Below are 27,535 nucleotides of genomic sequence, written 5' to 3'. Positions count from 1 at the left end.
AGAGTTTAAAATCAGACACCCTGAGCTTGTGGCTAATCAAGCTAAAATCTGAAATGGGCGAAACTGCTGTGCAAGAGGAGTCTTAGTGCCCTCCATGAAGTGTTAGTTTTCCATCTTTTGAGCCTGCCCATGCTCATCTCACTTTGCCCCCTCTCCCTTCACTGACCCGGTTTGAACTGTATTCGAACTCCGGCATCGTTCTGGATCTTTTTGATCATTTCGCCGCTTCGACCAATCACCACTCCCACAGAGTGCCGAGGCACAGGGATCTGCAGAGAGAACGACTGGGGACAGTCAACTCAGCACAACGACACTGATACACAGAGAAACAGACTGGGGACAGTCAACTCAGCACAACGACACTGATACACACAGAGAAACAGACTGGGGACAGTCAACTCAGCACAGAGACACCGATACACACAGAGAAACAGACTGGGGACAGTCAACTCAGCACAAAGACACAAATACACAAAAAATGGAGAGTACAGGGGACATTCCAGCCAATGCAACGATGGAAACAAGACTCCTATTGCATAATAGTTCGACCTATTCAATGTTTTATTACAAGTTTAATTAGCCACAGTGTATAGGTGACTCCTAGTAAAACAAGAAATGGTTCAAACTACTATTTCCATCCACTCGATACACAAACCAGCAGAAATAAAACTGAGGTCAGTCAACTCAGCACAGACACACAGCTTGCTCATTGAAGGGGGGGGGGGAATCAACGGGGACCCTTACCTCTATGCCCCCTCCTCCAGACCCAGAACCCCCTCCTCCGGACCCCGCTCCCATTCGGGAGCCGTACTCGCTCCTCTCCCCAAAGCCACCGTGGTCTCTCTCCCGCAGAATCTCCATCACCATTTCACGAGCTTGCTGAGCACAGACAGAGAGACGGTGAAAGAAACAGCAGGGTTAGTACACAGCCACACTACACACTTCTTATAACTTAAGCTTGCTGGTCAAAGACTTCTATAGACAACACATCTTAAGTGGGGTCTCTGAGCTGACCTGCACTTTGTAGGGGTCTCCAATGATGCGCAGGGGCTTGTCCATGTTCGCAGACTGAGAGCCGTCCTGAATCAGAATCATCTTCACACCCGCACGCTCCTGGAGAAACAAGAAAGAACTAAATAAACCCAAGGTAATTAAGAGGGTTGCTGCAGTGCAGAGTTTAGTTTTCAGGGGGAGGGGGGAGCACACAGTCCTGTCATGCTCTCTCACCTGCAGCTGTTTGTTATGTTTGGATGAACAGCTGCTCGGGTGTGTAGTTTGTTGTTTTCTTAGACTCTGGAGTAGCCATGTCTCCCACCTGCTTGAGGCAGAGTGTGTTTCGTTTGGGGATGTCGGAGGGTTGCTACAGTATACTTTAGTTGTATTTGTTTTGGGGAGCAGTGTGATGTCTCACCTGCAGCTGCTTGATGGTCTCGCCCCCCTTGCCGATGACGAGCCCCGCCTTGCCCGCAGGGATCATGAGCTCCTGCACCGAGCCGTTCTGCCCGTTCGTGGAGTCATGGAAGGGGCCGGGGGGACCGCCTCGGCCACGAGAGACAATTTCGTCCAGGAGCCCCTTCGCTTTTCTGAGGGGGAGAATTAGCAACGAGTCTTCTACAAACATGTAGGTTAAAGGCCAACAAAATGAAAAGGATTTCACGGGATAAGAACATAAGAAAGTTTACAAACGAGAGGAGGCCATTCAGCCCATCTTTCTCGTTTGGTTGTTAGTAGCTTATTGATCCCAGAATCTCATCAAGCAGCTTCTTGAAGGATCCCGGGGTGTCAGCTTCATCCAATACATCCGAGGCACAATTTCAAATGTTGTACTTAAGAGTGACAGGTGTTTAGGGAAGCTAAATGTTTAGGTCAGTCAATTATAAGCTTGTATAAAGAGAAAGAAGCTTTACTTACTGGATAGAGTCTTGAGACCCTGTCAAAGAAACACTTCTATCTGGTAGACCACCGCTGTCTGGGGGGGGGGGAATTAAACAAATAAAGCGTTTAACATTTAAAATATAAAACTCTCCAATGAAAATCTTTGTAATATCAGGATTGTTTTGGGGGGGGCTCAGTAGCTTACCTGGTGCTATTTGTACCTTGCACCCCGAGTCTTGCTGTATTTTATTGATCTGTTCACCCCCCCGTCCGATTACTGAAAGATAAATATTAAACAATTATTTTAAATACTACTTTCTATATGCATTTTAAATCTGTAATGTAACTATTTCAGCAGCCCCCCTTCTCAACATTATAAATGGAACTTGTGCATCAGACACACTACTTACTGAGTCCCACCATGCCGTCAGGCACCCGGTACTCCTCGGTTATAGTCGTCCTGAGAGAGAGAGAGAGAGAGAGAGGCTGGATGTGCAGTACACACAATGAAAACTAACTTATCACATTTCTATGACAATCGTTTTGACTAGAACTCGTTTAATTCCTAATGTCTGGAGTGCCATTTAAAACACAGAAAGACTAAGTCAAAATGTGTGATTGAATTTACACTGTAGACACCGAGAGATTTCTAGTAGAATAGTTCCTCACTGAATTGATTAAGAGTTTAGTATTTCAACACTGTACACACACTATATATATATATATATATATATATATATATATATATATATATATATATATTCCATAGAGTTAATACAGCAAGTCAAATTTTCATTTGGAACGTGGCTATAAATGAGGGACCAGTTTCACCTCTTTTTTTAATCATGAAATTGTTTTACTATAAACAGCTGATTTGAATTAAATTTCAAATAAACTAGGATTTCTACTGTTACCTTTGCTGGTGGATAGCAGCAAGCTGTGCTCCGACTGCTGAAAATCAGAAAACAAAACTCAAGATCTGACCACAATGAGCACTCGACCCAAAATGCATTTAAAAAAGGGTTGCTGTCATGCAATCAGCAGGTTGAAAATCACACTTTATTAAAGTAAAGAGAAGCTAACTGAAATAATTATATTATAGCTACATGAGTCAGTTTAAAATCTGAAGTCAAGCGGGGAAGTGTTTTTTCTAAATGTATGCCAATCTGTAGGTGCAGTGGCAGCTGCTATCCACAAGAGGGTGCATATGCAGAAAGGTCCAATACGCCAAATCTCAGGAGGAATGCACACATACAAACACTCGTACAGTATAAAATGCCTTTGCACACTGGACACTGTCTCGCTTCTTTCTCTGATGCGTCTCCAGGTTAGACCATTGTTTCTTTACTTCCTCGACTACAATAGAAATAAAAAAAGTATATGCTTGCAATGACTTACTATACAAAATCCACGTTTTCATATTATATAGTACATACGATTCATGCCCAAGTCCACGGCAATGTCTTACTATATGTGTTCTTTGTAATCTGTTGCATTTATCAAAGTAATTAGATTTTCCATTTTGTTCAGGGTACTGCAAGAACCCAAGTGTCTTCCCAGTCGCTTCATTGGTCAATGTAATTTTTAACGCACGTCAAATCAAACTTGCTTCGATTCCAACATTGACGCATCACTGTCATACGACAATTCCGGACTCATTGTGCAAGGTACAGTAGGGAATGCACAGGATCGTTTTTACACAATTCCGGACTCATTGTGCAAGGTACAGTAGGGAATGCACAGGATCATTTTTACACAATTCCGGACTCATTGTGCAAGGTACAGTAGGGAATGCACAGGATCATTTTTACACAATTCCGGACTCATTGTGCAAGGTACAGTAGGGAATGCACAGGATCATTTTTTTTTACAATTCCGGACTCATTGTGCAAGGTACAGTAGGGAATGCACAGGATCATTTTTTTTTACAATTCCGGACTCATTGTGCAAGGTACAGTAGGGAATGCACAGGATCATTTTTTTACAATTCCGGACTCATTGTGCAAGGTACAGTAGGGAATGCACAGGATCATTTTTTTACAATTCCGGACTCATTGTGCAAGGTACAGTAGGGAATGCACAGGATCATTTTTTTACAATTCCGGACTCATTGTGCAAGGTACAGTAGGGAATGCACAGGATCATTTTTTTACAATTCCGGACTCATTGTGCAAGGTACAGTAGGGAATGCACAGGATCATTTTTTTACAATTCCGGACTCATTGTGCAAGGTACAGTAGGGAATGCACAGGATCGTTTTCTTCTGTTTAGACGCACATTAAATTTGGATGCGTTATCGGATCCAGTGTGCAATGGCCATTAGTCAGCAATTTCCTGTTCTGCTGTCTAACTTAAACATCCAAAAGAACCATGAAATACTGAATAGTGAATTGGTGTAGGGCCCATGCACAGTAAAGCACAGTACTTCATCTTTAAATATTAATGCTGAATTTAGAAATACTAAAATTGCATTCTTGAATAAAAGTAGTTATTTTACATTTTACTGTAAACAAGCCCTAACCGTAGTAATGCTAGTATAGTGAAGGAAGGAGAGCGCACTGTATTTGTAGAATATTGATCTCATTTAACATTTGAATGAATTTCATTAACCACTTATTTTACTTTGTTATAAATCAGTCCCCCAGAGTGAAGATTAGTGAAAGACTTGCTTATTACTTACGGTCATTCTGAGAAGCTAGTTTCTTACTGTCTGGCTGTTCTGTAAAATATTAAAGAAAACACATTAGTTCAATTAGATGTTTTCCACCTGTGTGACCAAGATATTCCTCTTAGTGATATTCCTCCTTTTATTGGCAACTTGCTTTTACAAAGTGCGAAACTAACAAGAAAACAGCATAAAAGGACAAGGAGCTCTTAAAATAAACAAATCCCCTGGGCCGGATGAGATCCTCCCAATAGTACTCAGAGAAATGAAAGTAATTATTTGCAAACCGCTGACCAAGATCATGTAACAGTCTCTTGACACATGGGTTGTAACGACAGACTGGAGAATTGCAAACGTAATACCGATCCATAAAAAGGGAGACAAAACCGAACCAGGTAACTACAGACCAGTAAGCTTGACTTCTATTATATGTATACTTATGGAAACTATAATATGATCTAAAATGGAAAATTACCTATATGGTAACAATATCCTGGGAGACAGTCAGCATGGTTTTAGGAAAGGGAGATCGTGTCTAACTAACCTGCTGGACTTTTTTGAGGATGCAACATTGACAATGGATAATTGCAAAGCATATGACATGGTTTATTTAGATTTCCAGAAAGCTTTTGACAAAGTCCCATATAAAAGATTAATTCTCAAACTGAACTGCAGTTGGGATTCAAGGAAATGCATGCACATGGATTAGGGAGTGGTTAACATGTAGAAAACAAAGTACTGATTAGGAGAAACCTCAAAATGGAGCGAGGTAACCAGTGGTGTACCATAGGGATCAGTATTAGATCCTCTGCTATTCCTAACCTACATTAATGATTTAGATTCTGGTATAGTAAGCAAACTTGTTACATTTACAGACAACACAAATAGGAGGAGTGGCAAACTGTTGCAGCAGCAAAGGTCATTCAAAACGATTTAACAAGGGCCGCCAGAAATCACTTTACACAAAAAAAATCATTAAATTTTAATACCCATAAAACAGTTATGTATTTAAAATGAGTCAAATAATGCTAAATAGTAAAAAAAAAGAGACACACATCACCCTGGCAGAACTGGGCCAAGAATCGAACCCTGAGGAGCCCCACATGTAACATTTGATAGAGGTCTCCCCTCCTCAATCAACAAACAAACAAACAAACAAACAAACAAACAAACGTTAGAGATAGTACCAGACAGTACCACCATATTTAAGATGATCAATTAAAACAGAGTGATCAATGGTGTCAAAAGCTGCACTTAAATCCAGTAAAACTGGAACCGAAGGCATGCCCACGTCAGAGGACCTCAACACTGTCTCAGTGCTATGATACGGCCTAACACAAGACAAATTTCTCAGCAATGTTCTGTGCAGCAATAAATCTGTTACGTTGCTCCACCACCACTCTAACACCTCGGATAAAAAGGAAGATTTGATACAGGTCTGTAGTTAAGCACACTGGGATCGAGTGTGGGCTTCTTGAGCAAGGTTTTATTACTGCTGTCTTCAAAGAATTAGGAACAATACCCGATGAAAGAGAGCTGTTAATATTTAAAACGCTGTTATTTATTTTTGGATATACTTTTGTAGTAGGAATGGGATCTAATGTACACGTTGTGGGTTTTGTACTTGACCGACACCCAGTTCTTGTTCACATGTCAATAAAAAACGCTCCAAGGTTTGATTAGATTCAAACAGACCAAGAATTTTTGCATCATTGTTTTTGTCAGCTGGCATGTCAATTTGGTATACAGTTGCTCATCTGATTTCTGATGTCTGACACTTATTGAAGCGATTCAAACTTGTCACAACTTACTCAGGGCTCTACATTTAGAAGTTTTACTACTGGCCCCCTGGGCCACTGAGGTAGTGTTTTTACTGGCCAAGATACAATTTTAACTGGCCCAATAAAGTACAAAACTGTAAGTTAATAGCAGAGTAATGTATTAGGTTGTGTGTTAGCGCCATTCAAAAAGAAACAATCTTATGGACTAGTTTTTTTTAACCATTGTGATTGTGTATATACCATGTTTAAATGGGAATAGCTGATCTATTTTTTGAATCTGGCTTTTTGTACATTTAACATGTTTTGACTAGATGACAATATATCTCCAATAAATTCACTCAATGTTTAATTTTTAAACTATTATGTTATTTTATTTAATGTTATTTTTGGCTTCAGAGTTGCTACAGCTTCAGTAAATTAAAGAAAAAACAAACGCTGTTTTTCACTGTGGAAATCTGGTAATACTAAACTACATGGACAGCGCAAGAAACAAGCTCTGGTAGAAATTTGGTCAGACACCAAACTCTTGCAAAACTCAAAATAGTAATATGAGAAAAGACTGAATATTTTACTTTGTTTAAACGCAGACATTAGGAGAACCGTGCAGAATTGTGTAAACTGCATTCTCCTACTGTAGGCATTCAAGAAATGTATTTCATTAAAAATTAGTTAAGTGCTCCACCAGTGCTTTCTTCCACAGCAATATGTAAGAATCTAAAACTGGAGCAATACATCAATATCTGCCATCTTTCAATATGCCTTGCAGGATATTGTAAACATCCGGTTCACACCCCATATAAAACGAGCCAAGTGCACTTGCAAACTGCATTGTGAACACAAACAAACACTCTGTCCTGAGAGGGGGGGGGGGGGGCAGGGGGATCCAACACTTTCGCTCGCATGCATATCCTTTCATGATGGTTTTTCATTTCCGTATGTTTGGTAATGTGTACGGGAACCAGAGAGCCCACGTCTTTAAATAAAAAAAGCAGCTAAGCAAAGCCTTTAAATATGGTATTGTAGTATTTCAGCCATTTAACATGCACACATTTGTGTGCTTGTCAGAAAATGAAAATACCGTATTCAAGATTTGAAAATGTATGTGTACATCGTTCTCAGATCGTTGTCGCTTGTAGCCTCTCCCATGTCAGCACCAATCAAACTGCTGATACGAACGAGACCTGTAAAGATTGTGAATGGCATTTCTGACCTGAACACATTGTATCCCAAATCAAAATGTTATTTGATCCCGTCGTCCAGCTTCCACGTGGCATATCTGGGTATCCATCGGTGCATCTTTTTTCACTGCAGTCACAGCAACAAACACCTGCTATCTTGCAAACTATTACTGTGAGACTGAATTCCCAACAAAAAAGTTGCCATTTTATCTGCAAGTCTGAGTAACTGACATTTGTTTCACTGTCATCATGAAGCCAGATTAAGTCTTTCTTCCACTCTACTCTATATTTTCGTCTTAATTTATTTTCAGAATTTCTTTCTTAATGATTTAAACATTTACTTTTGGCTTATTGGTGCAGTTGGTTGCTTAGTTGTAAAAAACAAAAACATTGTCATGTCGAGGTAACAAGTATTACCAACAGCACTTCAAATACGATGTGTGGCGGGAAAGCTTTTTGGCTGACCCACTTTTCTGCATTCATGAAAGGGAAGCCATGTGCACTCTACTATATACATTACACAGTTAAAAAATGAAAGGGAAGCCATGTGCACTATACTATATACATTACACAGTTAAAAAATGAAAGGGAAGCCATGTGCACTCTACTATATACATTACACAGTTAAATGAAAGGGAAGCCATGTGCACTATACTATATACATTACACAGTTAAATGAAAGGGAAGCCATGTGCACTCTACTATATACATTACACAGTTAAATGAAAGGGAAGCCATGTGCACTCTACTATATACATTACACAGTTAAATGAAAGGGAAGCCATGTGCACTCTACTATATACATTACACAGTTAAATGAAAGGGAAGCCATGTGCACTATACTATATACATTACACAGTTAAAAAATGAAAGGGAAGCCATGTGCACTCTACTATATACATTACACAGTTAAATGAAAGGGAAGCCATGTGCACTCTACTATATACATTACACAGTTAAAAAATGAAAGGGAAGCCATGTGCACTCTACTATATACATTACACAGTTAAATGAAAGGGAAGCCATGTGCACTATACTATATACATTACACAGTTAAATGAAAGGGAAGCCATGTGCACTCTACTATATACATTACACAGTTAAATGAAAGGGAAGCCATGTGCACTCTACTATATACATTACACAGTTAAATGAAAGGGAAGCCATGTGCACTCTACTATATACATTACACAGTTAAATGAAAGGGAAGCCATGTGCACTATACTATATACATTACACAGTTAAAAAATGAAAGGGAAGCCATGTGCACTCTACTATATACATTACACAGTTAAATGAAAGGGAAGCCATGTGCACTATACTATATACATTACACAGTTAAAAAATGAAAGGGAAGCCATGTGCACTCTACTATATACATTACACAGTTAAAAAATGAAAGGGAAGCCATGTGCACTATACTATATACATTACACAGTTAAATGAAAGGGAAGCCATGTGCACTCTACTATATACATTACACAGTTAAATGAAAGGGAAGCCATGTGCACTCTACTATATACATTACACAGTTAAATGAAAGGGAAGCCATGTGCACTCTACTATATACATTACACAGTTAAATGAAAGGGAAGCCATGTGCACTATACTATATACATTACACAGTTAAAAAATGAAAGGGAAGCCATGTGCACTCTACTATATACATTACACAGTTAAATGAAAGGGAAGCCATGTGCACTATACTATATACATTACACAGTTAAAAAATGAAAGGGAAGCCATGTGCACTCTACTATATACATTACACAGTTAAAAAATGAAAGGGAAGCCATGTGCACTATACTATATACATTACACAGTTAAATGAAAGGGAAGCCATGTGCACTATACTATATACATTACACAGTTAAATGAAACGGAAGCCATGTGCACTATACTATATACATTACACAGTTAAAAAATGTTACCGTCCCAGTTGGGCCTGTGGTGCTTGTTATGGACTGAGAAATATTGGGTTATTCTTATTTTTGTCAATACGATCAGAATAGACCGATCTAGCTAGAGACAAGGCAGCCCTGTATTTTCAAAGAGTATCTTTCCAAGTTAGATAATGTTCCTGAAGTCCTGTAGCTCTCATCTGCGTTATAGTTTAGACAGTTTCTTCACTTTACAGGGTGCAATAGTATCCAAGGTTCAGAGTGGCATTAGTCATCTACCAACTCCCCCACCGTGCCAGAGTGAGCACAATCTAAAATAGACAAAGCTTCCAGGAGCTTTTTAAAAGTTGACACATTTAGAGATCTAGTTTTAATACAGCATGTTGGCTGTTTCATAGGTCGGGTAATAACATTTCAAAAGACAACTGCAGAATGATGGACAGATTGTGAATAATTAGACCATGGATACACAAGTCTAATGTATGGCCATGAATATAAGTAGGACCAGTAACATGTAGAATAATCCAAGTACTCAAGCAATGCCAGAAAATCTCTACCAAGAGGATCTCTAGCAACATCAACATGTACATTAATCACCTAAAAAAGTAAGATCCCATCATGTTCAACAATAACTGTTGATAAAAACTGAATTCAGATTGAAGAGTTGACTCTACAAGGGACGATAAATAACAGCAGCCAAAATAGGAGTTTGGCCATAAACATAAAATACAGGATTTCAAATGATGTATAAACCTCTTTTTCATTACAAAAAATGTAATTCTTTACCAGAAATGGTTGCCATACCACCACCTTGTCCCTTAAGAAGCGAAGGAAAAACCTGAACAGGCCTCTACCAGGGATGCACTTGTCTTGCTTCAAAAACATCAACTAAAGTAAAAAATGTCTAAATTAGTTTCAAGAATAAAATCGTTAAATAACAGACTTGTTTGTCAAAGATCTTGTATTAAGTGAGCCAAGACGAAGCCTGGCTGGCACAGGGCACGGCAAGTTGACAGTGTGATGAAGTCATAACTAACTACATTTTCAGTACAGGAGCCCCGAGGGGAAACTGTTGGTTGATAGTGGGGAACTTACACTACTTCAAGTGGGTAGATTAAATGCTTCAATTGTGGAGTCTGTCCACATGACTGAGGCGTGCGAGTCAATCCTCCTGCCACGACAGTTACACAGACCTTCAATCAGCACTAGTGTAACAGTAGTTGGTCCAAGACAAGTGATAATTGGGGGCAGGGTGAAACCAGACTAAGCTTTGTTTTCAATCTGGAAAGTGTTTTGTGAATAGCTTGTATCTACAATGATGAGACTATTAAATGTAAATACTATCTCTACAAATTTAATAGAAAATTATACTTGTGTGTGCAGCATGCATGACACATTGTTAATAGGTTTTCTTGTTTATATGAAAGCTTGCAACCCCTACAACTTCTGAACGCCTTGTAGACTGATCTGAATTTGCACCCAGCTTGGTAAGGGTGAGGGAACAAAACAGGCAAATAACAGATTTTCATAACAAACATAACAATCCGAGCGGCTGATTGATCTTTGTTAAGTTGGGTCTTAAATTATGTGGCTAGGTAACCCTTGGTAGCCCATTCTATGCCCTCACCACTGTATGAAGTAGTGATAACTCAAGCACCCACCCGACAGCTACAAATAGTTCTCAGCAGGATGGTTCAAATCAGGTCGCCTAGTTACCAGAATCTGCACCGCCCTGTTGATCTCACAGAGCCAAAGTTTTCATGGAACCAGCCCCCTTTATTTGTTTCCATAGTAACACGCACCAGCCAGTCAAGTTAGGATAGAACAGTGGGAATTATCACTCAGAATTCTGAGTTGGCCGCAGTTCGGAAGAGACGGCTATTGCCAACTTGAAAACTAAGAAACAAACTTTAAAAGCAAGTAGATTCCCCTCACCCCAACAAGGGATGAAATGACTGTTGAGGTCTCTATGCTGCCTTATGCCACAGACAGGGGGTTTACAATAACTACACAGCTTTTAAATTCTCCGTTTTGCAGGAGTGCAGGAGCGTTAGTTTCCCTGACTTGCTCGGTTGATCAACAAATCTCTCTACTTATCCTAAATAAAATGCCAAAGAAACTGAAGCAGTCAAATCTATTTGCATTTATCTAGCCAACTCCATGAAAATGCTAAGAAATAAATAATAATAATAATAATAATAATAATAATAATAATAATGTAAAAGATGAGGAGGAGGAGCTAATGGTGTTAGTATGTTAGCCAGCTTGTCTATGACAGTAACTGAAAAATGAAGAAATGTGTCCACATCCTTGGAAATGTTATAGTTATCTTCCCTGGCATTTGAGTCATATAGTTCTATTTCCTGGGATTTTATTAGCGCTGTAAGGGTTTAAACGTTTAATGTGGATTAAATATTTGTTTAAAATTTGTATTATACATTTAAACGCAACTTAACAGTAAAATATATTATCAAATTATTTTTGCATATTTTCCGCAAAGATATGGTTTCCGTTTCTATGGTTTTCCCCTTTAAGGAAACCAGACCTGTTCCTCCACATGTTCACTCTAAATAAGTCTTGCATAAATTATGGGCAAACCAGCTTCCTGCGTTGTTGTGTATCTCCATCGCATTGCCTTTTTTCAGGTCTTATAGGGCTCTATGGAGTCTGTGTTAACGAGAGCACGGACGGAATCACAGAATCAAAAGAATATTAACGTAGAATTAAGTGCTGTACGAAAAAATGCATTTGGCAGTAGAGCATTAAGCTTGAGATTTACATATTTGAAGGGAAAATGTGAAACTAATGGTCAGTACAGGCAGCGGCGTAACTTTGGTTTCAAAAGTGGGGGAACGGATGGCGGGTGGGGGCGGTTTCTGTAGCTGGGTTATATGAGGCGAGGTATTCTGTAAGGGATAAACAACGAGAAGGGCTGAAATCAGTGAAAATAATTAATCCACCGTTCGAGTGCATTAAGTAAATGCAATCATGGAAAATAAATGGAAACCTTTTTAAGGACTTAGACAATTAAACAACGTTGCAGACTATTTAAGGTCTGTATTACAACACAAAAAGTACTCCTCACACAGACTGCTATTACAGCAGTCACTTTGAACAATACGATCCTCTATGTTTACACAGAAGATTTATGGTAGTGAAACCATGGGCATAGCAGTAATATAGAATTGATCAAGTTCAAAACAAAAGTTATGAAACACGCCTATCTGTTTGCTTTGGAGCGCCCCACACTGCATAAAAAAAAAAAAAATTACAACCTGTTTTTAAAGTTAATACTATTTTTCAATACAATTAGATAAAACAATACTTAATCCAATGAAGACGAACGCAAACCAAATGGAAAAAGTAGAAGCCTGTAGGTTTACGGTTTTGTGTTGTTCACCTTGCCTGTGGTGTGCAGAAGTTCATTTAAATTAACCTAATTACATTTTTTTAAAACTGTAAAAATGGAAAAAAATCAGGGAAAAAAATGGGAATAAGAGCAAAATAACACTAATTCCATAGGGCCCTAGTCTTAGTACTGTACATTATTTCAGTAAAGTGAATAGCCTGTGTGATTAAGGCACCTCACGGCTCCATTCACGCCACAGTAAAACACTAACACATTGGAAAAGAAACATGTAGCTACTATTTATTTATTTATTTATAAAAATAACGGCGAATAAAATGTCTTACAAAGTGTGTACACCTTTTTGTTTGTCCTTATTTTTATTGTGTGTGCTCAACAGGACATCTGCAATTACAGAACAGATTTTAATTATTTAATTAAGCAAGCTGAACCAAGAAGCCGGGAAAGAGGAACGCTGTGAAATGAAGTCTTTATTTTTCCACGTGAATGTGCAAGCGCCGTTGGGAAGGGGAGGAGACGCTGGGAACTAGTATTGTATCAGACAACAGCTTCGATTTTTAATGAAAAAATAAAGGTTTTTGTTTCTGGACATGTTTTGTTTCCTGCCAACAATATACAAGTGAATGAAACTAAAAATGTAGTCTTGTCACTGTTTTAAGTTTAATTTAAATAGTTGCTTTTTAATATTTTTTCGGTGTTGAATACACACTTTTTATTGAGCTTCTGGAGAAATGGTACGTTGTAAAATCGACTGTTTATGCTATTAAAATAGATTACATTTTAGTGTTAATTTACAGTCCTCCTTTGTGCTTTTATGTTTACCAGTTTGTCTAAGTGGATCTATATGGGACACGCTTTGAATAACAAACCAAGGTTAAAATGACAAAATATTGGAAGTAAAATATAAAAATATGAAATGAGTGAAACATTAAATTTATGGCCGTTTAAACGACGGATTAACAATGGGTTTAAACGTGTAGTCAATTAAACATAGATTTACAGCCCTACATTTTATGTATATACTTCACTCACTGCCATTTTTATGGAGTTAGTTCTCTGGCACATCGATTGTATATAGTTCCCCTCCCACAATTTAAAGATAATAAAAAAACACCCATTACATGAAAACAATGCAAAAGCAATGTGTGTGCAGCATATACATGTCTCCTCATATTGTCCCCGTTTGATAATGTTGGCCACCAGGTTTTGAAAGCTAGACCAAATGACCACCAGCGTGATTTGTCCCATGCTGGTTCTCGGTATAAACATGCATTTAAACTCTAAATGTGTTCAATGAGCACAGACCTGCTGAAGCTGCGTCTCGTTCTGCATGGTTCAAACAGCTTTGCTACTATTCGCTTTCTTTTTCTATTGCTCTTTTAAAGAAGTCGTCTCGTCAGCTCGGTTACTGGTTTCTAATCGAACCCCGGTCTGTTACCTGCGTCCTCCAGCTGTCGTTTCTGCCCCGGAAAAGGGAACTCCGGCAGCGTCGCACTGTTATTAATCGGCGGTGTCCCGGTGTCGCCTCCGATCTTGGCTGCTATCTGCAAGACATCACAAAAGACATCGGCGCTCACACCATGATAGTAAACAGTTTCTATAAGATCTAAACATTCTTACCATTCATACCAACTATAAGGGTTCCGCATGCTCAAAGAACACATACTTTGTTAGGAGTCCAGTTAGTTTGCTCCCCCCGCCCCCATCCTGTTCCACAAACAAATCGTCCCATAAAACAGGAACAAAAACAATTCAGATAACAAAATCATTTCACACTGACCTAATGTTAGAATAAGATTGCGTTATCACGTCATTACTAATACTACAAGCTGCATATAACTTAGACGCAATGTTTAAAAGATACCGGCGTGTTTCTAAATTTAGTATAAACAATAGCATAAGTAACTTTACACCAAAGAAAAAAAAACACCATTACTTGCCCATGCGTTAACTGCAAGACTGTTACTGTACACTTAACTCGCACACAAACATTGAAAATTCTGCCAGATTTTATCACGGAGCTTTAATATGTCATTAAGAAATAGTGAGTTACACAGAAACGTATTTATTAAATATAGTTCTAAATATTACTGCATATTACCTTTCAGTTCAGGTGGTGAACGTCGGATTTAGTAGCCACTATAGGCCGCGAACCAAATGGTGCTGAAATAGTACAGTCAGCACTCTGGATATCCGTTACCCAGATGCACGTCAGTCACGTTTTACTGGCCTTGTATTAATAAAATCAACCCCCATATACACACACACATATATATATATATATACTTACACATCACACGCGATTTCTGACTCTAGCCAGTTTTCTGATGACGCCCATCTCTTCAATGTTACAATTTATTTATCCATCACAGCCCGCATTTTTTTTTCTCGGCAAACCAAAACGTATTTATTGTGCAGTTACACAGCGCTATCTCCAGGTTCACCAGACAAAAATGCAGCCAAAACAAAGCGAACAAGACAAGCTAAGGTAATGTAACACTTAACCTTTAAACAGTTTTAGATACTGTGATGTACTTATTTATTTATTTTTATCTGTGATCTTTAATTGTTTTTGTGCATTTTCATTTGCAAGTGAACTGACATTCGGGCCTATCAAGCACTACATTCTGCAATTTTGAATGCTGACTTTGGGCACTCAATTCTGGAGCCTTTGCTAAATTGCATTACCTTTTATGTTGTACGCAGTTCTGTTTATGGGTAACATTTTGATTTCATTTTGCTTTTGGGTCGTTAACAGGGAATTTTACATACTGCTACAATACGTACCGGATTTAAAAGTATGTACTGTATTAGAGTTATATGTCCAGTCGTCTTTTTTGGCAAGTGATATTTTCAGAATCATATCGTTCTGAATTAAAGTACTACTTCTGTTGAAAATATAGTACTGTGTCCAGCCTTTTCATTTCCATTCGGCAGCTAATGCCATCTACTTTGCCAGATGAGCCGCAAAATAGTTATTTTAAATTTTTTTTTTACAGTGCTCGTATATGTGCCATTGAATAGTATTCTAAATGTTTAATTTCTTCCAGTAAAACAGCAATTTCCACAATTCATTACATATGTAAGTTGAGTAAAACATTCCTTCTCTGAGGGCATTTCGTTTCCGGGCTCATGTTTCAATGAACACCGTAAATCGCAATGGACCAATCAGTTTCGAGCTCACAAGCGATGTTGATGATGAAGGCCAAACTGTACAATCGTATACCTGTCAGTAAATGTACAGCAGTTATGAAATTGTATAACACTTATCAAAATCAAAATAGGTCCGTGTGAATTGCTTATACCGCCACAGAACCGTCCTATTTTATGCCGTCTCTGAACCACCTCTCGAGGTGTTGGAGACAGCTCTGAACCGTCATAACTGCGTGTGTGAAAGGCTGTACCGCCACGGAAGCGCTATAGTGCGTGTGGTTTCAAAGGCAACATGCCACGTCACTATAGCGTAGTGCTTAATTTGTGCCTGACTAGTGCTGGTACCTATAGTTAAAAAATCTCATAAAATGCCTTTTTTAAAATCTCAACACAGTTGCATGGAGTCTGCAAGTTCTTTCGTGCACGTTAGAGAGACAGTCCGTTGCCACGTTTGTAGCCTACTTTAAATTACGATTTCAGCTTGAGTGTCTTTAAGTAAGATGACACTGGCTGCAACTCTATTCTCGTTTTTTATACACAAATAAGCATACTTGGTTTGAAGAACGTCACGAACGATACAAGCAACTTCTTACACTATATTGTTGCATACTTCAATAGGAACATTAGCCTGCTATATTATATTAAACCCAAACAAAAAAATAACAATCTGGTTCTTTTGCCTTTCAATGAATACAATTTAATTAATAGAGAGTAAAACATACTAAGTTATACATACTAACAAATACCTAGCCTAAGTTTAATGAATCGTTTTTGTAATCTACCAGCAGCTGATGTTGCTTACACATCGCTGATAGTGCAAACAGTGGGCCAAACCAATGTTCGTGTTGGGGTGCGTTTGTCAATATCGTCCTTCTGGACACTTATTTGTAATGTAGAATACGTGAGTGTAAACATTTAAAACAAGTACGTACAATACTCTTTCAAATAAACGTGTTATAATTTTGAATATGCTCTTCTTAGGGTCGGTATTATTGTCATTGCTTGCGTCCGGGCAACTCTTTCTTTACAAAGTAAGCACTGCGCGCATGTGTTAGGTCTTGTCAGTGAACAATCTGTTGATTGACAGGTTTGAAAGTTGTACTCGCGCAATCTCTTTGGCTGTGTGAAAGGGTTATGACGGTATTACACCAGCATAGATTGTGCAATTTCATGCTGTAACGTCTCGCTCTTAGCACAAAACTAATCCCAACGGCGGGATTACCTCCCTGTATCAAATATACCCAAATTATTAACAAGGGGAAGATCCCCCAATAAATACACTATAGAAACATGGGATAACCTTAAACATTTATTGGCTAAAATAATTGAAACTGTTCAACAAAACAAGATGGAAAAGAAGTTCCGAGCAAAAAAAGAAAACATAAACAAGCCAGCAAAATATCCACTGCGAGAACAAAGTAACAAAATAAAACAAAAAACAAAAGTCCCGCAACAAAAATAAAAAAAAACAACGATCTCACCAAACTCCTGGGTACCCGCTTGCTTGAAGATCCTCTCAGAAGATGATGACCAGTAATCAACAAAAACTATGAACATGCACTTGAAAAAACCCACACCGTCAGCAACGTGGCGCATTACAAGCCGGCTCCAGGCTTTAGCGATCGTGGGCAGCAAAGGTGAACAACACCGGCTAATACAGCCTGAAACTGGAACAAAGCACTTGCTGATAAAAAAACAAATCAACTTCCAACAAGAACGACAGTCGAAGGTAAACAGGATCGCTCTACCATGGCAAACCACCCCGGGAAAAAGAACGCAGCGGACTTTTCAAAAACAAGGAAGGGTCTCTAAACAGGAACTAAGGAGACGACAGGAACTCAAAAGGCAGGTAAGCAGCACCCCCCTATGGCGTAACAAAGGTACTATTTATACTTGTCTAAAAAAATCTTTCCATTAACAACGCTGCCGCTTCCAGCGAATAAGAACCTCGATGTATTTGGAACCTGGCCAGGCTTCCGTGCTGCCCAATTAAGGCGCAACACATGGTACGTTTATTGTACCATGTAGAACCAAACATTCAATTTAAGTGGCAGTGCCACAGTGCTGTGTGAAAGGGTATTTTACACACTCGTTAACTTTTCAGCGACGCCACAGTAGCTGCATTTCTTTATGAAAATGGTAAAGTGTACCAATACAGCAAGTGTTATAGCATTGTTTTATTCACTGACTTAAAACATCGATCTGAAACCTAGCATATGCAATTAATTCAGGAAATGATATTCGCATTGCGCAATTAATGAATCGGACTTGATTATTTTATTTGCATGCTCTCAGTCTTAATTAAACAAAAAATATCCCTATATGAGCTACAAGATGTACCGGTCAGATCTTTTGTTGCATAATCAGCTGCTGTAAAACTGTCGTTCAGTAACATTATTGCCTGTTTACACACAAAATGTATATACTAGGGGGGAGACGATACACCAAGGTCGCAATACGACATGTATCACGCTACACAAGCGACGATACGATTCACATCACGATGCTCATGAAAAACTCATCTCTGCTTCAGGTCTATACAGATTAATTTGAAAATCAATTATATATTTACCACTAAGTAGTATAGCACTTATTTGAGTTTAAAGTCAAAACTGTATGTCAGCTAGAGTTTCTGGGATATCAGATTTAACTTAATTAACCAAATCTCTTTACCACATTTCTGAGAAAGAAAAGAGAATACTAAGCAATGTGTTTGATCACTATTGAAGTACAAACATTGTTCATGTGTTTCTTTAGAAAAATCTAAATATCAAATTGTTTTTTTTAAATGTACGTTTGATACTTCACTAACTCAGATTATAATAATTTATCACTATTTGTATTTCAAATTAAGGTTGAGTATCATTTTATTGTGTATACTATTCTATACAGTGCTGTTTAAATGTGGTTAGATATAATTTAAATTAGATTAAAATTAATGATAAGATTAGTATTGAAGCAATTTTAAGGATCATTCAACCAAATAAAAACATTAGGGTCACTGAAAGGTGAGCAAATATAAAATAAAACTTGTAAGAAATGTAAAAATTTTTAAATGTATTATTTTTAAAATATTACTGTTTAACTCACTAGTGCAGCCTGGCACAGTTGTGTAGCTCATAACCAACACCTCTAGCAAAACATGGAAATAATTTATGAAATGTACATGTATTTATTGTAAATTTACTTTCCTCATTGTTATTACACTGAAATCAGAAAACAATGGCTGCCCTGTGTTGTAAATTGACAAAAGTGAAATTTCTCATAACTGACACTTCAAAAACAAAAAAAACATTGGTTATGAGAAGTTAGTCAGTTATGATTTTTATATTTACTTGTATACTTCAAATCATTTTGGGGGTGTCGCACATTAATAACACTATAATCTCATTATATAGATATAGTCAGGGTTACAATCAGTTTTATATTCTCTCCCGGATCCAGATTCTCTCAGAGCTGATAGTTAAGATATTAATAAGATGTCTTTGTATATAGCAAGGCTGAGCTGTGTATTTGTGAGAAGTTTAGAAGATACAGGCAAAGAAGAAAAAATGATCTTGAGACAAAGTAAGTACCTAGCAAAGGAAAGGGAAAGTAAAAAGAAATACATACCAATAAGTGTCTGATACAGTACAGAGAGGTAGAAGAAAGAATTGGAAAAAGGCTTTCAATAAAAAAAAAAGACAGACCGACAACTAAAAGAACTGACCACTGTCACTCCACAATCAACACCACCACATCCTGTAAATCAGGGTAATAACTGTGCAGAAAGGCCCTCTGTATCTGGAGCAGGCCAGGTCCAAACGCATGAATCACTGTGCACCTCTAGAAAGTCTTGGGAAGGGAAGACAGATAGAAGAGAATACTTCCAAAGAAGAAAGACCATAAAAGGCCACATAAAAAGCAAAGTTCCTTGAGGAAAAGATAAGAAATACAAATTCTGATGTAGACTTGCTTGTGTGTTTCGGATCATTGTCTTGCTGCATGAACTAGCGACGGCACTGTATATAGTTTTTAAATGTATTTAAATAAAAGGACTCAAAGGGTACCGTGTCAACTGGATATAGAAGGAAGTGCAGTCTGTAACCCTTTCTTTCTGATGTTATAATGAATTGCATCCAAGGATTTAGTTATAAGATTAAATGCCGAGAAAGAAACTCATAAACCAACACAGAGCTTTCATAAGTGACACCCCACACTCATAACCAACATTGTAATTAAAAGGAGAATTTAAAGAAATATGAAACAAATGCTATAGTTGTTTTCTATTTGCAAAACACTCCACATCTGTCTAAGTACTGTTTGCTTAGGATTTATTTTTTCTTCAGGAAAAAAAACTTATGAAAATGTTACTTAGAATGTCAGTTATGAGGTAGAAATTTAAATAATTTAAATGAAAAAAAACAATAAGTTTTTAATTATTGGGTGAAATATACATAAAAAAATTAGAATACTAGAAATACCACTTGTATAAATCTATCTAACAGTCTCTTGACACAGGGGTTGTACTGACAGCCTGGAAAATAGCAAACTTAATACCGATCCACAAAAAGGGAGACAAAACCGAACCAGGTAACTACAGACCAGTAAGCCTGACTTCTATTATATGTAAACTTATGGAAACTATAATAAGATCCAAAATGGAAAATTACCTATATGGTAACAATATCCTGGGAGACAGCCAGCATGGTTTTAGGAAAGGGAGATCATGTCTAACTAACCTACTTGACTTTTTTGAGGATGCAACATTGAAAATGGATAACTGCAAAGCATACGACATGGTCTATTTAGATTTCCAGAAAGCTTTTGACAAAGTCCCGCATAAAAGATTAATTCTCAAACTGAACGCAGTAGGGATTCAAGGAAATGCATGCACATGGATTAGGGAGTGGTTAACAGGTAGAAAACAGAAAGTACTGATTAGAGGAGAAACCTCAAAATGGAGCGAGGTAACCAGTGGTGTACCACAGGGATCAGTATTAGGTCCTCTGCTATTCCTAATCTACATTAATGATTTAGACTCTGGTATAGCAAGCAAACTTGTTAAATTTGCAGACGACACAAAAATAGGAGGAGTGGCAAACACTGTTGAAGCAGCAAAGGTCATTCAAAATGATCTAGACCGCATTCAAAATTGGGCAGACACATGACAAAATGAAATTTAATAGAGAAAAGTGTAAAGTACTGCAGGCAGGCAATAAAAATGTGCATTATAAATATCATATGAGAGATACTGAAATTGAAGAAGGAATCTATGAAAAAGACCTAGGAGTTTATGTTGACTCAGAAATGTCTTCATCTAGACAATGTGGGGAAGCTATAAAAAAGGCTAACAAGATGCTCGGATATATTGTGAGAAGTGTTGAATTTAAATCAAGGGAAGTAATGTTAAAACTCTACAATGCATTAGTAAGACCTCACCTAGAATATTGTGTTCAGTTCTGGTCACCTCGTTACAAAAAGGATATTGCTGCTCTAGAAAGAGTGCAAAGAAGAGCAACCAGAATTATCCCGGGTTTAAAAGGCATGTTGTATGCAGACAGGCTAAAATAACTGAATCTATTCAGTCTTGAACAAAGAAGACTACGCAGCGATCTGATTCAAACATTCAAAATCCTAAAAGGTATAGACAATGTCAACCCGGGGGACTTCTTTGACTTGAAAAAAGAAAAAAGTACCAGGGGTCATAAATGGAGATTAGATAAAGGGGCATTCAAAACAGAAAATAGGAGGCACTTTTTTTTTTTACACAGAGAATTGTGAGGGTCTGGAACCAACTCCCCAGTAATGTTGTTGAAGCTGACACCCCCCGGGATCCTTCAAGACGCTGCTTGATGAGATTCTGGGATCAAAAGCTACTAACAACCAAACAAGCAAGATGGGCTGAATGGCCTCCTCTCGTTTGTAAACTTTGTTATGTTCTTATGTATGTTTCACCAAGAATTTAAAAATGCCAATATGTTTTCGTAATGAGGTCAGCTGTAGAGATGCGTGGATAGTGAACTTTTCTTTGCCTTTAAAAATTGTTATTATCAATAAAAACACATGATTGTCATTGAGCCAGCATTACACTTCAGCCATTAACACCAGTCAGAAGGATATCTACATCATCATATGGAAGGAAACGTAAATGGATGGAGACGCATATGGATCACATTAGTTTACTGTAAAGCTACGTCTTAGTTGGTGCTTATCTTGGCGAGAGCCGAGTTCAAATCAGCATGAAGTTTTAACATCTACTCTCGTGTAATGGAAATCACCATCACAGAATAGTCCAATGTCATTACTGAGTGATTGAGGCTAGCATGGAGGCTTTGTTGGATTTTAATTAATTGATATTTAAAATAAAATGATGAGGATGTTTCCAACAACTAGAAACCTGTTTGAGGGACTATTTTTATCCAAAAGTAAATTAATATATTTTTTCTTTTATAATATTGTAACTTTTATAATTGTATCAATAACACACTCCAAGGCTTGTGCGTTTTGTTGTATCATGTTATTGTACAGACCTTTTTTCTGTTTTGATTTTATTATGACTATCTCCGATGGGGGTACGCGGTAGAATACATTTTTTGGAAAGGGGTAAGCGCTTAAAAAGATTGAAAACCCCTGTTCTAGTGTGATTTGGTACAATATCCTCTACTCAGTGATACAACAGCATGACTGACACATTTCCCAATATTTTCCCCATGTGAGTGAGTATTGTAGAGACACCTTGGTTGTATCTACAGCTTTACAGTTTTATTTTTTGTTCTTCAGAAACAAAAGGTCCGTAAAGTCTGTTGGCATATTTAAAACAAACAAAAATAATAAGAAATGGTGGTTGGTTCTGAATCAAACATATTGACCCCCTCACTGAAGAAAATGCCCCCCTAAAATGTTGAGGGGGCCACATTGACTCCCAGTCTGCAAAAGTCCTGGAGCAAACACTGTATAAGTACATGAAAACACTCAGTAAATTACATTTTTAATGTTATTGTATACCATAAACAGGTAAGATTTTAACTGAAGCGTTAAAATTCTGAAATATTGTACTTTAATTTAGGAAACCTGAAATGAATATAGAAATAAGTTTGTTGGTTATGAAATATTGACTTATTTGTGTACCATTGCCATATGAAATGTTGCAAAATAATTGCAATAAATAAATAAATCCTGGTATAAGTTCTTCATAATGCATTTTGTGTCTATATGTAGCTTTTCAGGGCAAAAGTCTGGTTCTTGAGTTTTAAAGTTTAAAAGTTTACAGCTGTAAATGACCAATTTATTTAAACTGTAGAGCATTATTAAAATGGTTTAATTAAATAATTGTTTTTGTCAATACAGTGATTTAAGGTATAAAATTAAAAACAGGATTCATAACACCCTTGAAGACTTGAGCTGTGCGCCAGTAGTGACTACTGAATATCTGGAGTGACTAATGTTTTTAGAAAGGATTAGTCACTAGTGACTACAAAAATCTAGAACCCAGGGGAAACCATGGCCCCAATTCTCTGGTCCGATTTCACTCCTGGGGCTGCCCTGAATTCTAAAGTCTGAATTCGGGCTGGGAGGAAATTACATCACTAAATGTCAATCAAATGTTCTAGGTGGCAGGTACATACCATATATTGGGACATTTTGGCTGGTATTAAAGTCGGCAGATTTGCTACTTTGGAGATTGATGGTTTTTGAATTGCCGTTTTTCACTAAACACAGTCACAAAGAAACGCAACACATTTGGCTGTTACTTAAACCCTTGACAAAATAAAAAAAAAACATGTAAAATGCTCAGCAAAAAAACAAAAAAGGGAACAGTGCTACTACAGTAACAGGTGCAGTTTACAGTGCCTCTGATCACATTCCAGATTGTTTAAATCCTTTGATGGAAATGTCAGGTTTACTTTCAATGTTTGTAAGCAAATTGGCTTCTCATATCCACTTTGACATCTGACACATTTCCCTTGTCCAGCTCTTTTCCTGTTCTGCATATCAGTCTGCCAGATGTTTGCATGAAACAAATGCAACAGAATATCCAGGTGAATTTATCTTTTAAATCATTGACAATTTGTCTGTAATACCATCTGCAGAGAATGCACGTCTTGACCTTTAACTCGCAGGTATTTCCTGCATAACTCACATGATAACTTGGAAAACCATGGAAACGCCTTCTTTTTCACCAACTTGAGTTGTGCATCAACTCGAGTTCTGCGAGAATTCAGACCAATTTGACACACAAATTGGCTGTCCCTGGAAACATATTTATGCCCAGAATCTTGGAAGACTAAGAATATGAGGTAACCAGTGGTGTACCACAGGGATCAGTATTAGGTCCTCTGCTATTCCTAATCTACATTAATGATTTAGACTCCGATATAGTAAGCAAACTTGTTAAATTTGCAGACGACACAAAAATAGGAGGAGTGGCAGACACTGTTGAAGCAGCAAAGGTCATTCAAAATGATCTAGACAGCATTCAAAATTGGGCAGACACATGGCAAATGACATTTAATAGAGAAAAGTGTAAAGTATTGCATGCGGGCACTAAAAATGTGCATTATAAATATCATATGGGAGATAGTGAAATTGAAGAAGGGAACTATGAAAAAGACCTAGGAGTTTATGTTGACTCAGAAATATCTTCATCTAGACAATGTGGGGAAGCTATAAAAAAGGCTAACAAGATGCTTGGATATATTGTGAGAAGTGTTGAATTTAAATCAAGGGAAGTAATGTTAAAACTTTACAATGCATTGGTAAGACCTCACCTAGAATATTGTGTTGAGTTCCGGTCACCTCGTTACAAAAAGGATATTGCTGCTCTAGAAAGAGTGCAAAGAAGAGCAACCAGAATTATCCCAGGTTTAAAAGGCATGTTGTATGCAGACAGGCTAAAAGAATTGAATCTATTCAGTCTTGAACAAAGAAGACTACGCGGTGATCTGATTCAAACATTCAAAATCCTAAAAGGTATAGACAATGTCAACCCGGGGGACGACTTTGACTTGAAAAAAGAAAAAAGGACCAGGGGTCATAAATGGAGATTAGATAAAGGGGCATTCAGAACAGAAAATAGGAGGCACTTTTACACAGAGAATTGTGAGGGTCTGGAACCAACTCCCCAGTAATGTTGTTGAAGCTGACACCCTGGGATCCTTCAAGAAGCTGCTTGATGAGATTCTGGGATCAATAAGCTACTAACAACCAAACGAGCAAGATGGGCTGAATGGCCTCCTCTCGTTTGTAAACTTTCTTATGTTCTTATATTTAGGACCAATTGGTTCCATGAATATTTTTAGAAACCTCAAATTGGTCTTGTTTTTGTGTATAAAAAGACATGTTTGTGGTTTAAAAAAAAATGATAATATAAATTGTGTAATTACTTTTCATAAGACACATAAGTAACTTACTTGCTCATTAAATCTTTAAATCTGGGTGCCTAAAATCATAAAATTAACAAAGTTATACTTATTTCGAATTTGGGGTCCTTAATAAGGCACATATTTAGACCCCTGCAAAACTCTGAAATTCACTGCCCTCCTGCACCCAGGCTGGGAGCACCTGGGGACACCCCCATACCTTCTACTTAAGATTTCTATCCTCCTACTTTAAATGAAAAAGACTGTGTACCAACAAAACCAACTACTGCATATCTAAATGGAAGCCTGCTTATTTTAAAACACAAGTCCTTTCAGATATGTGTTTTTGATGTTGTCTCTTGTGTGTTCCCTGAAAAACATACAAGGGTTGGAACAGGCCAAAATGAAATCTGATGTGTCACACGCATTAACCCTCAATGAAGTCAAAATTTGATAGGGTCAGCTAGTTTAATAGGGACAGTTAGGTTCAGGGGTTAGATTTTGAGGTTCAGTTTAAGCGTTAGGTGTAAGTCCCATATGACTGGCGTAGACTGAAGTTGTGCATGGACAAATAAATGGTGTTAGTAATTGTAAATTGTTTGTAAGGAGAATGACAGAGTAACATGACGTTTAGTTCTGTTTAAGGGGAAAAAAAAACTTTTAAAAATGTGATTTGCCAAAGATATCCCGTAGTATAGTTTTGTTTTTGTTTTTTTAGTTTTTTTGTTTGGGTGCACGTAGTTATATGTATTATTTTCCGCATTTTTTCTTTTTATATTAATATAATAAAAGGTAACGGATGAGATATGTGTGCGAGTCTACCGTGCCCCTTCAAGACCAAGCGTGTTATACGGAATTGTAGAGTACCTGCAAGTTTTGAATCGGTAAACTATCGAAGAACACTAAACAGCTATATAAATAGAAAACAGACGCCATGCTCACTATAGTACATTTACAAAAGACTCCTACATTGATTATATATTCATTTTAAAAGTATTTTGTTTAAAAAATACACCCAATATCAAACAGACAGTATTTTAGCCCTGCACAGCCACGTGTTACTCCTGGTACAGGAGCACGGTCGGGAACCCCATTCCGGGTTGAGTACTGGTTAATGTACCATTCTCTGCCGAACCCAGTTTGCAATGCAATGTACCGACCTAGCGGCCTGCACCCCAGTCAACCTGCTGCCACACACAAACTAACCGCGGGAACCCGCGCACACGAGCCCTGAATTAGAAAACACGACCGGAGCCCTTCACAAGGAAATCGCACATATCGTAACCCCCAAATACTTAACCAACCGCATTATTTCTTTTAAAATCGCACATACATAGAGACAAACAGGCGGGCCCACACTCTCGCATACATGCCGCTTCATCCCCTTCTCTTCATTCACGCTCTGTCCTGCACCGTTCGCTTGATATTTTGCTTGTTTGTTTGTTTGTTTGTTTTTACCTGCCGGGCCCTCTGCACCGCGTCGGCGAAAGCGTCTTTCCTGATCCCAGGGCCGCCTGCTCCGGGCGGTTGCTGGGTAGAGGCTGGAACTCCGGGCCCGGTCGGCACCGCGTTAAATTCCGACATTGTGACTGTACTTGCGGAGAGACGAGCGGAACAAGTCTAGGAGAACTGCGCAGAAGCGGAAAAGGGGAGGCCGAGAAATGTCCTAGGATAGTTGAAGCGGCGAGGAAAAGCCTCAGCGCTGACCAATGGGAGAACAGAACCGCGCACGAGGCTGTAACCCCCGCCAATGCGAGTGGCCTTCGTGGAAAATGGGCGTGATTGGCAAGTGCGATCGTCTTTAAAAATACAATAAAAAGTTTCACGGATTTGCCTCATGAATATTAAGCAAATGTGTGACGCTATGGTGTTCATTACTATCAACCAATTAGAGTCCAGGCACAGGTTGAGTCGTTGCGTGTGTAACCAAGGAACGTATAGGGGGGGGGGGGGGGGGGGCAGAGGCTTGATCGACTCCTTTATTGACCAATAGGAGAGTTTATAAAACAAAGCAAAGATTCCCCGACGAAAGTGTGTCATCAAAATCGAAACTACATTCGCGACAAATTCACACAATTGTAATACATACCCGTTTTGGCAAAGTAATATAGCCAGACTATCATTTAAAAAAAAACGTGGTGCTGTAGTGTCTTCTGTGTGAAATTAGAATGCGAAACTACAGCCATACATTCGCCATTGTTTCTTTCTGGTCTATCAGGTTATCACACGCTGGCGACTCCATCCAAGAGTTTCACAACCTCGCCGTATAAATCT

General features: G+C 38.1%; 1 protein-coding gene across 4 annotated transcripts in view; it reads right to left on the bottom strand.

The window, feature by feature from the left end:
• LOC117965548 (far upstream element-binding protein 2-like) overlaps nucleotides 1-27,019 on the bottom strand; it is a 40,745-nt gene extending 13,726 nt beyond the window's left edge. Inside the window, exons 1-11 of one of the 4 annotated variants that reach the window (XM_059006916.1) lie at nucleotides 26,720-27,019; nucleotides 14,206-14,311; nucleotides 4,556-4,594; nucleotides 2,790-2,823; nucleotides 2,286-2,335; nucleotides 2,081-2,152; nucleotides 1,912-1,969; nucleotides 1,412-1,583; nucleotides 1,015-1,113; nucleotides 745-879; nucleotides 167-284 (exon numbers count right to left, since the gene is read on the bottom strand). In XM_059006916.1, coding sequence (XP_058862899.1) covers nucleotides 167-284; nucleotides 745-879; nucleotides 1,015-1,113; nucleotides 1,412-1,583; nucleotides 1,912-1,969; nucleotides 2,081-2,152; nucleotides 2,286-2,335; nucleotides 2,790-2,823; nucleotides 4,556-4,594; nucleotides 14,206-14,311; nucleotides 26,720-26,845 — 1,009 coding nt within the window. In that variant the 5' untranslated portion in view covers nucleotides 26,846-27,019. Of the gene's footprint in view, nucleotides 1-166; nucleotides 285-744; nucleotides 880-1,014; nucleotides 1,114-1,411; nucleotides 1,584-1,911; nucleotides 1,970-2,080; nucleotides 2,153-2,285; nucleotides 2,336-2,789; nucleotides 2,827-4,555; nucleotides 4,595-14,205; nucleotides 14,312-26,719 lie in introns of all 4 variants that reach the window. The other 3 variants (XM_059006915.1, XM_034910327.2, XM_059006917.1) reach the window with 3 other exon arrangements.
• Between the last annotated feature and the right edge of the window lie 516 nt (nucleotides 27,020-27,535).

The sequence above is a fragment of the Acipenser ruthenus genome, chromosome 34 (genome assembly GCF_902713425.1).
Source record: "Acipenser ruthenus chromosome 34, fAciRut3.2 maternal haplotype, whole genome shotgun sequence".
Lineage (NCBI taxonomy): Eukaryota > Metazoa > Chordata > Actinopteri > Acipenseriformes > Acipenseridae > Acipenser > Acipenser ruthenus.
Note: the sequence above shows the minus strand (reverse complement) of the source record. Positions and strands in the feature narration are given on the sequence as shown.